Source organism: Triplophysa rosa, linkage group LG7, assembly GCF_024868665.1.
Source record: "Triplophysa rosa linkage group LG7, Trosa_1v2, whole genome shotgun sequence".
NCBI classification, from domain to species: Eukaryota; Metazoa; Chordata; class Actinopteri; order Cypriniformes; family Nemacheilidae; genus Triplophysa; species Triplophysa rosa.
In genome coordinates, this window is record NC_079896.1 from 1,336,477 (window position 1) to 1,352,425 (window position 15,949).

Genomic DNA, 15,949 nt, shown 5'->3' on the forward strand with positions numbered 1-15,949 from the left:
AAGATACATTCTAGAAAAACGCATAAACGTTGTGCTGCCTTCATGCTAACTCGGAACTCGCATTTTTACTACTTTCTACTTGGAAATAACATCTGGAACGATGCTCCAAGTCAGAAATTTGACAAAATGGTATAAAACAGAATGCCTCCTGTGAGTTCTGTTATGACATTCCAACAATAAACATAAGCATTATCATACACAGTTTTGAGTCTCAAGTGTATCTTGTTTTAAGGACTTTCAGATATTTGGTCGACCCGACCAGATGGCCGACAAAATCCCACAGCAGCATTATTGATGATGAAATGTTGCGAGTCAATTGAGGCGACACAATCGGGCCCTGGCGCTGTGCCCTTATTAGTGTGCATGATGTCTTACCCTCGGCGTTGTGCTGTGGGTGGGAAGGGTGTAAATTGGCTGCTGTGTTCTCGCATCGAACTGTGAAGTGGATGTGGCATCAGTTAATTACTGAGAGAAATGCTCCGTCACGACAGCGCGACCGCTAACATGAAGACCGTTCAGATGCTCCCGGACTAAAATCGTTCACGTTTTGACCGTTCAGCTTATATACTTCACTTAAAGAGAGCCATTACAGCCAGCTGAGGTCAAAGTTCACTGTGATTTTACCACGGCTCAACGGTTTATTACTGTCAGCTGCCACGTGTAGAACAACAAGCAATGTCCAAAATAATCTGTTAAAATGTATTCCCCCTCATACGGTTCTGAAGCTGCTTTTCTTCTGTGAAACACAAAAGAAGATATTTGGAGAAAAGTGTCAGTGTTCAACATTCTTCAAAATATCGTGTTGTGTGTTCTGAAGAAGAAAGAAAGTCATACAGGTTTGACATGACATGAGGATGAATAACTGATCAAAAACAAGTAAACTCTCCCTTTAACCATGTTATAAACGCTATTTTTACGTTTTCACACAATGATGAACACAAGTATCTGAACTCAAAACCAACAACTTCTTATAATTTAGTTTCTATGTAGACAAAATACTTCAATCAGAGTTCAGGAGTGGATATGTCAATTGATAATTGTTTGCAAACAAATCCTGATCAGGTAAACAAACATCGAGCATTTCTCTCGTAAGGAAAGCAAACAGAACCGTGTCTTCACTGCAGATTATGGTTCATATTGACATTTCCCATCTTAAACAAAGATAACAGTGTTTGTTCCCGAGACAATCGTTCTGGCTTTGGTCTCAATCCAGACGGCGATGTTTTGCAAAAGTCAATATTTTCAAACCCAATCGATTCAAGTCTCAATGCAACATCGATCATAAAAATCCGACAGTAACTGAGAGGGAACCAACTGACTGATGCGATGTCTCGGACGTTTCTTCTAAAACAAGACATGACCAACACAAATGAGTGATTTGTTCATATATAGTACAGCATGACTATAAATGTAAATAACACTAAACTCAACATTGATCAAAGTTTGAGTCCAGATTGAAATGTTTACTTTTTCTCAGGAGGCCTTCATTTGTCCTCAATTTCATTTCAATTCTGTCCAGAAGCAAGATTCTTACGGTTAAAAATGATTAAAACAGTTTATTGAAATAAAAAACTAAATGAAAATTAGAATTCCTCAGGAATAAACTCACATAAGTTTAAGTTGTGGCATTAAAATGGTTAACCGAAAAGAAATAAAAACCAAATAAAACTAAACTAGCAATTAATTCATCTTATACTGTGTAGCAACATAAAAGATAAACAACAATAAACAGTGAACAACAAAATGACTAAAAATGTATATAATTGACGTCATCTAAAATTGAAAAAAGCTCATTCAAAATGAACAAAGCTACAATAAAACAATTGAGCAGTTTGAGAAAATGTTGAGAAATCTGCCGTAGTTCCCATTTGTTCTTCCTTTAATAACAAATGGAGATATTAAAGAGATCTCATTCCTGAGTTTCCTTCTGGTATTTACATGAGACATCAAGTTCTCAGCTTATACCCTTGCCTGAAAAGACGACAAGAGAATACAGGAATTAAAAATACTCAAAGTATGATTCTTAAATTTGAGAACATATTGGTAATGTTGACGTGTTAGGAATGTTTCGATACCTCATGTGCATAATTTTCTTTAAAAAAAAAGAAGAAATTGGTCACAAACAGGCGTATGCAGAAATTGCCTGCAAGCGACATTCTGGTTGTATTTCTCATTTATCACGGCATTAGTCACCGGGCGCCTTCCCTCGTGACATTTGCTTGATGAGGATTTCATTATGGCTCTGGGGCTTCGGCATCCCTCGAACACCGTAATGATCCCACATGGATGTCTGTCAATGATGATCAGGGTCACAGAACACCTAACTCCTTTCTGTCATTCCCGTTCCTTTAAATAAAACATGAGCAGACCGATGAATCATCTACATTACGAGTCCGTCAACGGCCGTGTAATTGTGGGCTGATTTTTGTGATGTGATGTTTTGAATCTGAGTATATGTTGTGTGATGAAACGTCTTGCTCTGGGTGGCTGTTGATGTTTTATAGACTGCCCTGAAAGCTCATCTATCAAAAGCAGCGCTGGCGTCGAGGAAAGCAAAAACAAGCAGCAGTAAAATGAGAACATCTGCTGCTACATTCATCCTCAAATTCAACATCATGTTCCGCTCGCAGCGGCCGTGACTCGCCTCCTGCTCCAAAACCGCTCCTGTTTCACCACAAAATCAAAGAGAAAGATGATTTTTTTTGTCATAATGCAGTAAACAAATAAATATATTAACAAGGTCCCTAATAAGCCTTCATTTTCATTATGTGATCTAATTGTGTTACATTGAAGTATCGACTCAGTCTCAGGTGTTTCTCATAAAAGTGCTCATGAGAAATGAAAACACAAATGGGAGTGTCATTGTGGAAACACAAGAAGAGTCTGGAGGTGTAAATGAATGTAGATTGTAGATGTCAAATCATCTGGATTTGGTGAGAAATGTTTGAGTTGATATTGTGATCTTCAATAATATTTACTTTTGATTGCAGACTTGACAAATCTGAGCTCAGTTTGACACATTGTCGACATCTCTTCTCAAACTCTAATGACAGACACGTGTGAGATTTCTTTTTTTCTTTTTGAGGAGATCTGCAACTGAAGACATTAAAGACACCTTTTCTTACATTATGGTTTCTGTTTGCATAGAAGAAACTCTTTCACAATCCAAAAAGTCGCTGCAAGCAAAATCTAGAAAAAAAACGTAAATATTTATTGTTATAAGCCATACATCTGCATTTTTTGGGTTGATATTTAAGGGTGCTGGTTCAAGGAAAAAAACTGACCACGACACCCATCTGAAAACAATCACTGCAGTATATCAGCCCAAACCAACACAGAAAAAACTCAAATAATCCAATGAAAGGAAACTGGAGATGTTCTGCAAACACACACACACACACACACACACACTCAATGAACATAAAGAGCTCGAAATATCAATAAAACAACTGATTCAAGAACAGACGGGCTCTTTTGTTTCTTATTGTGTTTTGTGCACCGCTGTGTCTCCCTTGAAATCGTTCGCCAAAGGAAAAATTAAAAGCCAAACGCAACAAAGAACAAGTGTTCATTAGTAAAAAAGCAACACAATACACAAAATGTATGACAAGACAAAACCAATACTCACGAAGCATGTCAAGAACATTTCACCCTAAAATAAAAATATTGTTTTTCACACATTACATTTTAATGACAATTAAGCACGTTTTCTAACTTTTTATTACTGAAAAATGTCATGTGATTTAAAAATGCTAATAACTGATATTCTTGTAGTGACTGTAATTTGTTGTTACATTTTACTCCACTATAGTTGAAAATAACTGTTACAGTCCTGAGAATCTACTGAGCATCTTTGATTTGATGAAAACCAATTTAAGACAACTTTACAGTTTCATGTGCTGCTTAATTAATGATATGAAAAAGTTCTTGCCCTCTGAGAACAGTCTTCATTTTCTCAAGCAAAATAACATTTACTTCTTTTCATTTTCATTTTTGGGTGAAATGTGACCTGGACATGTCTTCGTGAGACTCAACCCTACAGCCGTCACTCATCTCTGCCCGTTTTGGTTTGTATTTTACAAAAGGAGTCGCTAAAAAATAAATACAAATATCTTCAAGACTGGATTACTTGAAGGTGTCACCATTAGTTTGTAAACTTCCGCCCAACTCTTCATTTTTCACTCAACGACAGAACATACAGAAGTGTTCATCTGTCACCCCGACGTCTTCAATATCATCAAAAGTCCCGTCCGTTTGGATTTCTTTTTTAGTGCCAGGATGAATAAATAAATAAATAGAAAGCAATAAATACATAAATATCGTTTTCCTTTCTTAGTTTGTTTGTTGTTTTTTCTTTAAATAAATACATATTTAGGCTTTTGTTTTTGTTGTTGGTATTTTAAAAAAGTCTCTTTCCGTGATATTCATTCTTTTGCCAGTTGAAGTCTCCACAGATGGTGAAGCACAGGAAAGTTTGAATAAGGAAACAGTGAGTGTTTGCTCGGGTGCATATGGCACGGCGCCGCTCGCTGACAGGTGAGAGAACGTTGGAGGTTTGCCCAGCGCCTCTGCCCGTCTCCGCTCGCCTCATGAACTTTTCTACACAACAAGAAGTCACTTTATAAAGAGTTTCGGGTGACATTAAAACTCTCCGGACTCACAGCGTTCCAACAAAATGTCTCTGCGTTGCTGTGGGCAAGAACGGCCCCCCCGAGGGCCCCGAAGTTGGGTAAAAACGGGAGGAAAAGCGACAGGTCGGGAAACTAGGAGGGTGCTAGGACCCCTCTTCCTCAGGCTGGGCGGGGGCGTAGTAACCAGCCAGCTGTCTGAAGCGCGGACCCCAGTCACTGAGATAAGAGAAGTCCTGTTCGGAGGTGGTGGACAGCGTGCGGATGGAACTGAGCGAGAGGGCCGGCGAGCTGGTGCCCTCGAAAGCGTAAGTCTGGAAGGAGTCGTAGGGCGGCACCGACAGGTCCGCGTCCGCCTGCTCCACCTTCTTGCGTATGTATCCGTTGAAGAGCGAGAAGTCGGCGGGCCCTCCGTCTCCGCTCACCCTGTTCTGGATCCACTGGGGGACGGAGCGAAGGTCCGGGCCCGAGTCGGAGTTCTTGACCTCTGGGAAGTCGTAAAGGCTGCGTAAGGCGCTCATGTCGTACGCTTGCGTGTCCTGTTCACCTCCGCCCTCGTCGTTGTATTTGATGACGTTGTCACGCATGTCCTCCTCGTCCTCGGACATCCGCTGGCCCTTCCTGTGACGCTTCAGGGTCAAGATGAGCAGAACCAGCACTGAGGGAACCATAAGAAACAAACACGAGAGAAGACGTAATGCAACGGGTGTAAACATTTACAGTCAACATCAAATACTTCAATACACCATTTTCTTATTGTTCACCAAACAACAGTTCTTACATTGAAAAAACATCAAAATGTGTAATTGTGATGTCATCCTCTTATTTTTAAGCCCGTGTAACAATATCAGTACCACATGTCTTTATTTTATATATGCACAATTTAGAATCTTTTAGACTGTAAATCGTATTATATTGTATTGTCATTGTGTTGAATGTCTGTACTAGAAGCTTCCAACACCAAAGAAAATTCCTTGTGTGTGCAAGCACACTTGGCAATAAAGCTCTTCTGATTCTGATTCTGATTCTGACATGGTTACATATCTACAGTAGTATCTAGCAAAATATAAACGAATAACCTTTAGAGACATTCAAAAGTTATCCAATTATTTTTAGGTTAAATTGTTTAGATAAAATGTTAATATGAAATATTTTTAATAACAGTAATACTACAGAATAATAGCAATATTTTATATTTTAAATCAATATTAAAATAATAACTAATAACTAATAAATTAGTAACAACTAACAAACTTAACTAATAAAAACTTCATTAAACTTAATTAATTTAATTAAAACTTCATAAATAAAACTAAACTAAAGTTAGAATTTAAATAAAAATACAATCTAAAATATAAATTGAATAAAAGAACATAACAAAATGGCTAAAATATAACAACTAAACTATTAATATGAAAACAAAAGCTAATTAAAAATATTAATAAAACAAGAAAAAAAACCTGTAAGCGTATAACCAATTGTGTGGGTCTGGAGGCGGGGCTATCTGTGTGTCTGACCAATAGCACATAAAAAGAGTTTTTGGTAAACCGGTTTGAAAACATGATTTCAGCAACTACAAAAGTTAATGGAAATTGAAGTAAATAAAATACTTGAAGATTTCATTAAATATTTAACATTGATTTCTCATCTTCTGAAATCAAAACAAGATTCTTATGAGTAACTTTGAGGGACAAACATTATAAAACCACCTGTTCCATCATCATGTCCTTGTATGGAGCACCTCTGATTTATGAGCTCAAAAGACAAAATATTACTTTCATTTTTTTAATGGGAGGATCAACTCAGATGACATTAAAACATGTAGTTGTGGTTGTGAATAAGGTGACAGTAAACGGCATTGTGACTGTAACTAGACACATTCAGTTCAACAGTATTATAAAAGCACAATTTCCCCAATCTGACACTCGATGTGATAACAGACACATACAGTACACACTTCAGTCACGTCTCCTCACAGCGTTTAATCCTGTACAAACACACAAACACACTTCATTTATTCACAGGAGCGACAAACACATTCAACAACCCAATTCACTCCTGAAAAATATTTTGCCATTTTTACCATCACGACCTCAGAAGTGACTCTTGTGCTTCAGAATAATTATAAGATGATTCATTCACACAAAAAAATCTAATCAAAATTCTCTTTTTTTTGTAAATTAATTCACATATGTAATTCAGAAAACGGGCCGTGTTAAGGCTTAGTTAACACCAGCCTCAAAATCACTTTTCATCAGACACGTTCATCCAGCTTCTATAAAACGTGCAAAGCCAACGCAGGTGGCATGCTCCTTTCAAAAACTCCTCTCAGTTTCAGGAAAATTACTCATTAGAAAACTAAATAGTCTCAAACAGGAGAGGAAAATCCATTAACCTCCAATGGACTCTTCGATAAACAAGCGGGAGCATTCGCGAACAGCCGAAGTTGACGTCTCTCTGCGGAGAGCACGAGCAAGATTTGAACAAACCCGTCCTGACGCTGGCACGCAGCGAGGGAACTTATTACCAACCGCATCTTTATTGGAATGAATCTTGTCCTTTATGTAGCATCTCAACGGAACACAGCCTGACAAACATCTCATGGGTGGAACAGAGACGGATAAAGAAGCGACGAAAGGGTCGAAACGGATTACAAATGATGAGAACTTCACAACCCCCCGCCACGCCACTACACCCCCCAAGGTGAAGCGCAGAAATGAACGAGGAATTAAATATGAACTGAAGCGAAACAATTGAGACGGGTCATTTATTAAATGAATGAGACAGAAAACAAAGAACGCATCCCATAAATCAATGAACCCTTAATCTCAGTTGAATTATGTTAATACGTAACATAATTTTTGAAGAATGTTGATAAGCAAAAAAAAACCGTTGGTCCCCTTTGACTTCTATTCCATGAACACAAAACCAACGCAAGTCAATGGGGACCAAGAGTTTTCTGTTACCGACATTTTCAAAATATCTTCTTTTGTGTTGTGCAGAAGAAAGAAAGTCATGCAGGTTTGAACTGGCAGGAGGGCGTGTATATAATGGCAGAATTTTTATTTTGAAGGGGAACTATTCCTTTAACTATGTTGCCTTGACCGCCCTTCTACGGTGCTTTTAAGTCCTGTTCATTCCTCTCAATGTCTCCGCTAAAGTCATACAGGTTTTGGATTAGTAAATGACATCATTTTTCAAGTTCTTTCCAGCAGTTCTCTGTTATCTTACAAACTAACGCTTGTCTGTCGCTTTCATCCCTAAATCATCCTCTAACAGACAGATGAAAGAATCGCTCGCTGACCCCAGACGCTTCGTTCTCTCAAGATTAGAGCGCCAGCCAAGACAATGAGTCCTCTCGTAACGTTTCTAATCGTGTAAATGCAAAGCCTTTGATCATGCGTGCGCCTCTGGAGGAATCGACTCTATAATGAAATATTCACTTCATCTCATACTCAATGTGAACTTCAGCGCAGACTGCAATGAGTTCCTTACGTGTCCTGACAGAGATAAACAGACACAGATCTCATCATGAGATCATGATGAGATATAACGCTCGGTGTGTCTTTAGAAGCGGCGCTCACAAATGCACAAAATATACTGAGATGTTCAAGGTTATTGTAGTTTATTATAACAGTTTAAACTATTTTTTTTTTTTATTTATTAAAATCAAATAAAATATCAGAAATATTATTTGAAAAACTGAAACTAAACTGAAATTTTGAAATGATAGCAATAAAGTCAAATAAGCCAAGTTAAGTTAAGGCACTGAATTATTAACTGAACCTAAATAAAAACTAAAGTAAAACAAAAATAAAATAAAAATGTATTTTGAAAAATATATCAAATGAACCAATAAACAATAAAATGAGGTAATCACATAACAGAATTGCTAAAAATTAGAACTAAACCAAAAAACACAAAAAGTATTATAAAAAGTTCATTTCAAATTAGGGCTGGGTATCGATTCTGATGTTCCGATTCGATTCGATTCGATTCCGATTCAAGGCGATTATCGACTCGAGTCAATGATTACTCAGATAGCAAGCAACCATTGAATCAATGTTAAAAAATAGTTGATTTGTCAATGTTAATTACATTGAATCAGTATCACTTTGCACCTGCAATTAATGTAGACATTTTGTAGAAATTTAAACAAATCACCATTATTGTGATCAGGCAACTCTTTTACCACGTTCAATGTTTACAGTAGTGCTTTAATAAGAACACTTATACATTGGTAGAGAAAGAGATGTTTTGAAAAGTTTACTTTTAAACATGACCAGTTAAAGAAAACCTAACATTAAAATACAAGAGTTAACATAATGGTGATTTGTTGAAATTTCAACATTTTTCAACATAAATTGCAGGTGCAAAAGTGATATTGATTCAACGCAATTAACATTGACAAATTAACAATTTTTTAACATTGATTCAATGGTTGCTTGCTATCTGCGTATAGATTTAATACAAATCCTATAGATATTTCTAAAAAAGATCAGTAAATATCACATTACAATGGTGAATAAAAAAATGAAATGAAGAGCCACAAACCTGTATATTAAACTTTAAACACACTTGGGTATATTGAAACAGAACAGTTATTTTAAATGTAATATGCAGTATAACAAACACAATTTCACAAAAATAGCTGTAAATAGAGGCTGCAATCATGTGAACCGCTGCCTTTTATATGAAGGTGATGTTAAATTCGATGACACACCCGGATCCCATGTTAATGAAGCAATGAATGAAGGATACTCCCTGTTGTAACATCCACCAGTTGTAAAAAGTTGTGACATCTAGTGGATAGTAGTAGCAATAACATTAACGTATTACATTAACGATTCACAGCTTTTGAGAATCGATATTGAATTGATCCGTTTAAAAAAAACGATTAATCGATTTTTCGATTTTTTTCCCAGCCCTATTTCAAATATTAATAAAACTACAAAATATATAATAAATACAATAATATTTATTACATTTTATAATACATTTTAATTTTATAGTATATAATACATTCATATATGATATTGTATAAATTTAAGATTTATATAATATGTAATTTACTATGTTTATATATTAAATGTAATAAATCACACTATATAAACACACACACACATGCGCAGCAGCAGACAGCATCTATCTGCATATTATTTATAGGTGCTGCAGACTGCACACTAGGTAGCTTGTGTTATGAATGTGTTTTTCTGGCAGAAGTGAACACATAACAGTGCATTAAGCGCGACTGTATTACGACGGCTCTGGCTGGGAGGTTGAAGCTCATTTTCTTCCGTTCCGATCGTCCATCTAATGGCGAGATCTGCGGGCAGCGGCGAGCGTATGAAACTCAAAGCTGTGAATAAACAAGGCCCAAATGAGCCCGATGACAAATAAATCCACTACGGCAATTTTCAATTCCGAGGCTCTGGCTCACACCTGGAGTTTCATAATGTTTCACAACATAAACCAGCGAGAAGTATTAATATTACTTACTGCTGTTTATTGCTCCCTGCACCTTCCCTCAGAATCTGTCTAAACAAACACAGAATATGGAAAAGATGGAAGGCGTATCTGAGGATATAGCGATGCTCTCTCAGAAAGACGGAGGCAGAGGACGGAGTCTTCACATAAGTGAACATCTCTTTGATTCAGTATTTTCCAGCGCCTGCAGGAGATAAAGTCTTTGACCACCATGTACCTCCGTGTTATTCTTCGATTCTGGCATGATCAAGAACTCTAAATGGCTGCGAGCCAGGTGAGGTGAATCTAGTTACATGGACGAATGTTGAATACTAAATAAGAGTGAGTAATAAAGGTGGAGATTGATGGGAGAACTGCCATCGGAGAGTACATGAAAATGTACTACTAAAAAGATGCAAACTGAACTTAACCTGACAAAAACAAGTTTAACATTTTACGAGACACTACGAGAGAAAAACGTGATCTAACATTCCATTCTTCCTAAAATGACCACAGCTTTACGTGACATACAAACTCAACGATGATCACGGACTCAGATCAGGTCAGGTGCACGCTCGAGATGTACCTGCCCTTGCAAAACACGTTGCGGCTCCTCGGCGTGCAGATGTTCCGATAAGCAGACCTGACAAGACGGCTAATTTACCCTTGAGCGGCGAGTGGCCAGAACTCCCATCCCGACAGATGGGTTGTAATTGGGACGGATGCGTGCAGATGCTAAGCTGCGCCCGAATGCATCCATAACATCACCCACGGACGATCTGATGGAGGGCTGTTTGTCTGCACCTAATTAGGCTGAAATTTGTTTTCATTCCTTCCTTATCGCCACGCAAATTGATCTAATATGAACGGTGTCGGGTTCAAGGAAGGTTTGGATGGAGGAACGGATGCGTCATCTCAGCGGCATGAAACCAGTCTGTGCACGCTGACGAAACTCCTGAATCCAGACAGATCACTTTGCAAGATGCAAACTCTTGTCTAGAAGCACTTTTGGTTTCTGTTTTTATTCATTTAAAATTGCTATTATTTTATCTTACATATGTAATAAAATCTTTAAGATATCCGTGTAACAGTTTGATTCGGTTATAAATGTTCCATTGGTTGTATTTTGTTCAAACGTTTGTGTAATGTTTAAAAACTGAAAAAAGAAATTCTTCCGGACCAGTGATAGACAAGCATTGTTTACATTCTCCTAAGTGTTCTTCACAGTTGAGTACAAAACATAGAATACAGTCAAACCAGAACAGAACAGATTGTAATAGAATAAACTAGACTAGACTAGACTAGACAAGGATAAAACAGGACAGGACAGAACAGAATAAAGAACAGAGTATAGAAGAGTAGAGTAGAATAACAGAGTAGAGTAGAGTAATAGAGTAGAGTAATAGAGTAGAGTAGAGTAATACAATAGCGTAGAGTAGATTAGAGTAATAGAGTAGACTACAGTAGGATAGTGTAGAGTAATAGTAGAGTAGAGTAGAGTGGAGGAGAATAATAGAGTAGAGTAGAGTAATAGAGTAGAGTATAGCAAAGTAGAGTAGAGTAGAGTAATAGAGTAGACTACACTAGAGTAGAGTAGAGTAATAGAGTAGGCTAGAGTAGAGTAGAGTAATAGAGTAGAGTATAGCAAAGTAGAGTAGAGTAATAGATTAGACTAACTAGAGTAGAGTAGAGTAATAGAGTAGAGTATAGCAAAGTAGAGTAGAGTAGAGTAATAGATTAGACTACACTAGAGTAGAGTAGAGTAATAGAGTAGACTACACTAGAGTAGAGTAGAGTAATAGAGTAGAGTAGAGTAGAGTAATAGAGTAGAGTATAGCAAAGTAGAGTAGAGTAGAGTAATAGATTAGACTACACTAGAGTAGAGTAATAGAGTAGACTACACTAGAGTATAGTAGAGTAGTAGCGTAGAGTAGAGTAATAGATTAGACTACGCTAGAGCAGAGTAATAGAGTAGAGTATAGCAAAGTAGAGCAGAGTAGAGTAATAGAGTAGAGTATAGCAAAGTAGAGTAGAGTAATAGAGTAGACTACACTAGAGTATAGTAGAGTAATAGAGTAGAGTAGAGTAGAGTAATAGAGTAGAGTAGAGTAGAGTAATAGAGTAGAGTAGAGTAGAGTAGAGTAATAGAGTAGAGTAGAGTAATAGAGCAGAGTAGAGTAGAGTAATAGAGTAGAGTAGAGTAGAGTAATAGAGTAGAGTATAGTAGAGTAATAGAGTAGACTACACTAGAGTATAGTAGAGGAGTAGAGTAGAGTAGAGTAATAGAGTAGAGTAGAGTAATAGAGTAGAGTATAGTAATAGAGTAGAGTAGAGTATAGTAGAGTAATAGAGTAGACTACACTAGAGTATAGTAGAGTAATAGAGTAGAGTAGAGTAATAGAGTAGAGTAGAGTAGAGTAGAGTAATAGAGTAGAGTAGAGTAGAGTAATAGAGTAGAGTAGAGTAATAGAGTAGAGTAGAGTAATAGAGCAGAGTATAGCAAAGTAGAGTAGAGTAAAAGAGTAGAGTAGAGTAATAGAGTAGAACAGAACAGAACAGAATAAAGCACAGAATAGAATAGAATAGAACAGAAAGCATAGAATAAAACAAATCACAAGAGAATAGATCACAATGGAAGAGAAGAGAATAAAATAGAACAAAATTGAACAGAATAAAGCTCACCAAGGTTTATTCTCACCAAGATATCTGAAAGCCAGTGGAAATGTTTAGAGGAATTATCAATCAGACATAATTCTTGTGTTATTCATTAACCTTTGTTTATCTACAATGTTCAGGCATCAGTTTCAATTTTTAAGATTTTAGCACATCAGTCACATAATAAGACTGAAGGATGTAACAAACTATATAAAGAAACGATGTGCCAAAACATAAGGGTCACCTCAAGTCAGTAACCCTAAGACTGAGTAACACTAATAATGATGTTTCCCTTAAACAACACAACACTGCAGGAGAGATGCACTCGACCAGCAAACAAAAATAAAGATTACTCCGTGAACATTTCACATGGCATACTTTTCTAAGACGAGCACACAGAGAGAGAGACAGAGAGAGAGAGAGAGAGAGAGAGAGAGAGAGAGAGGAGACAGAGAACAGGAAAGAAGAGAGAGAGAGAGAGAAAGAGAGAGAGAGAGAGAGAGAGAGAGAGAGAGAGAGAGAGAGAGAGAGAGAGAGAGAGAGAGAGAGAGAGAGAGAGAGAGGGAGAGGGAGAGAGAGAGAGAGAGACAGAGAGAGAGAGAGAGAGAGAGAGAGAGAGAGAGAGAGAGAGAGAGAGAGAGAGAGGAGAGAGCACACTAAATGGAGAAGAGAGAAAATAAGATAGAGTGAGAGTAGAAGAAGAGAGTCATAAAACTTTTAGACGTGACACCGGCAGCAGAATCTTCTACATGAGAATGTGAGTGCCGGTAGCTGATGCTCTATTTAAGGCTTGCGGCGGCGTTCCACTGGGACAGTGGTGCTGATGTTGCTCTTTTCCATCTGCTCCCATCATCCCTGAACTCACCCGTTCTCCAGAACAGAGCCTGTGTGTCACTCACGTGTGTGTGTGTGTGTGTGTGTGTGTGTGTGTGTGTGTGCGTGTGTGCGTGTGTGTGAACAAAGCGGATGAGAAACTGAAATCAGTGTGCAGAGGACGGAGAATAAAATATTCATGCGCTTTTATGTCACTTTACTTTTGTTTTTGCCTGCTGGACACATGAACAAGGTTTTAAAAGATGCGATGGTTAAAAAAAGCTACAGCAGCAGTGGACGGAAGTGCAAGTGTGTTTGTACGGGCGGCACAGAAATATATGAAAAATTTGACACAAATACATATCATAAACATGTCGGCAAGGACTCCTGTTTGCACAGACCCGCATCTTTTAGATTCGTCTGTGTTTGGATAAAGGTGAAATTAAACAGATGAATTACACTTTTATTTGTCACACCTACTAATGCTCAAGGAACACGTTGAGTTATTTACAAACTAAGACCGGCTTTTAGCGAGTAAACAAAGAGAAAATGCACGTCATTTCCTTTGACTCACATTTACTTCACATTTTCATTGGTAGAAACACACACTGTACATAACCCAAACTCTCTCTGTCTTGAAACATAAAGTAAAGGTCTTACCGATGAGAATGAGGATGCAGACCAGCAGGGCGATGAGAGCACCGGGACTGAGCGCGGCGGACATGACGTAAGCCGTGGTGTTGCAGGATTGGATGGCTCCGTCCGTATCGCACCCGCACACTTGTATAGTGAGCGTCCCGGTGCTGCTGAGGGCGGGCGGGCCGCTGTCCACCACCAGGATGGGTAACAGGTAAACGTTCTGCTCCTGACGGTTAAACCCGGAGCGCTGGGTCCTAATGCCGGCCGTGTTGTCTGCAGGAGCAATAAAACACATAAACGTCTCAGAACTTTGAGTTTTGTTATATGCAGCCAACGCAATGTGTTATTTGACAAAAAAAAAAAGATTCTGGACACGACAGGAGTACTACGGTGCTTTTGGAATAACACATAAAGTAAACTTGCATAAGAGTAGCACGGTGTTGGTATTTTTCATACGGGTACTCGGGTAGTAAACAACAACATGGTCAAGATTACTAGATGTCACATTGAAACAGAAAGTGAATAACACTTGAAAGGGAACATCACTGGAAAGGTTGTAAAGTCACAGCATGTGCCCGACCTTCACTGCACATTCTAAAGCTTGATTCGTATCATCACGTGTTCGTAGCAAAAATGATGTTTCAACCTCATCGTACAGAATAAAAGAGCTGTTCACTTTAACCCCTCTTTAGAACGTACTAGCTTTCATGGACAACATGTGTATAAACACTACTAAAACACAACAAGCAAAACACTGAAAAACTTCAGCGAGAAGTTGAGTAATGCATTTGTGTAGCGGCACGCGCGGCGAGTGATTCATCACAGAGCACATACTTCACTGTCATCTCTACTGCTAGAACACAAGTTTGTGATAAATACAGCCGGTGTTAGCCGACACGCTCAGAGACAAGAGGAGAGAGTTTCTGCTGAGTTAAAGCAGTCTGATAGAATAGCTCGCTGCTAAATCTCCTCTCGAAGACACTCTCGCTCTCATAAATACACAACGTGCCATCAACACATCTATTTCCCCTTCTGTGCTTGAAAAAAGAAGATCTGGTGTTATAAAGAGCTCAGCAATAGACATGAAAGATTATACAGCCAAGGGGAAATTAAGAGATCCTTTCAAAATTCGCTTTCCTGTGGCTCGGTGGTTAGAGCGTGACGCTAGCAAATGAATAGTATAAGTTGCTTTGAATAAAAGCGTCTGCTAAATATGTAAATGTAAATGTAAAGCACACAATAGAATAGAATAAAGCAATTGTAAAAGTATATTCAGTTTTTCTGAATGTAGCCTACTATTTCTAGGTATGTGTTTAGGTAAAATGATCCTTTTTGTTTCATTCTGTGAACGACTAACGGTATTTCTGCCAAATTTCAAATAAAAACGTTGTTCCTAATATTCTATTTATTTGCAGAAAATGAAAACTGGAGAAATGAGTGAAAATATCAGAAGAGATGCTCTGTATTTTTAAGACCTCAAATGCTGCAAAGAAAACCAGTTCAGATTCACGTTTAAGCAATACAACAGTCATATTTCTACATGTATTTAGAAAAAGTTCAAAAATGATCTTTTAATGTGATAACCTGTACTTTTATCACAGTTTCAAGCGTCTTGTCATGCTGTCAGTCTTTCACGTTGCTGTTGGATGACTTTATGTCACTCAACTCTGGTCTGAAATGACCACAATACACCTAGAAATGATGATTTGTAAGAACAACTTGGAATGGTCTCTTTATTTTTTCCCGGC

The 15,949-nt window shown here is 37.9% G+C and overlaps 1 protein-coding gene across 2 annotated transcripts in view; it reads right to left on the minus strand.

Annotated features, from left to right (window-relative positions):
* Positions 1-3,201: 3,201 nt before the first annotated feature.
* The window catches only part of LOC130556948 (cadherin-22), a 141,196-nt gene continuing 128,448 nt past the window's right edge, over positions 3,202-15,949 (minus strand). For both annotated transcript variants that reach the window (XM_057338305.1, XM_057338307.1), the window contains exons 11-12: positions 14,223-14,474; positions 3,202-5,286 (exon numbers count right to left, since the gene is read on the minus strand). In XM_057338305.1, the coding sequence (XP_057194288.1) occupies positions 4,775-5,286; positions 14,223-14,474 (764 nt within the window). In that variant the 3' untranslated portion in view covers positions 3,202-4,774. The remainder of the gene's footprint in view (positions 5,287-14,222; positions 14,475-15,949) is intronic.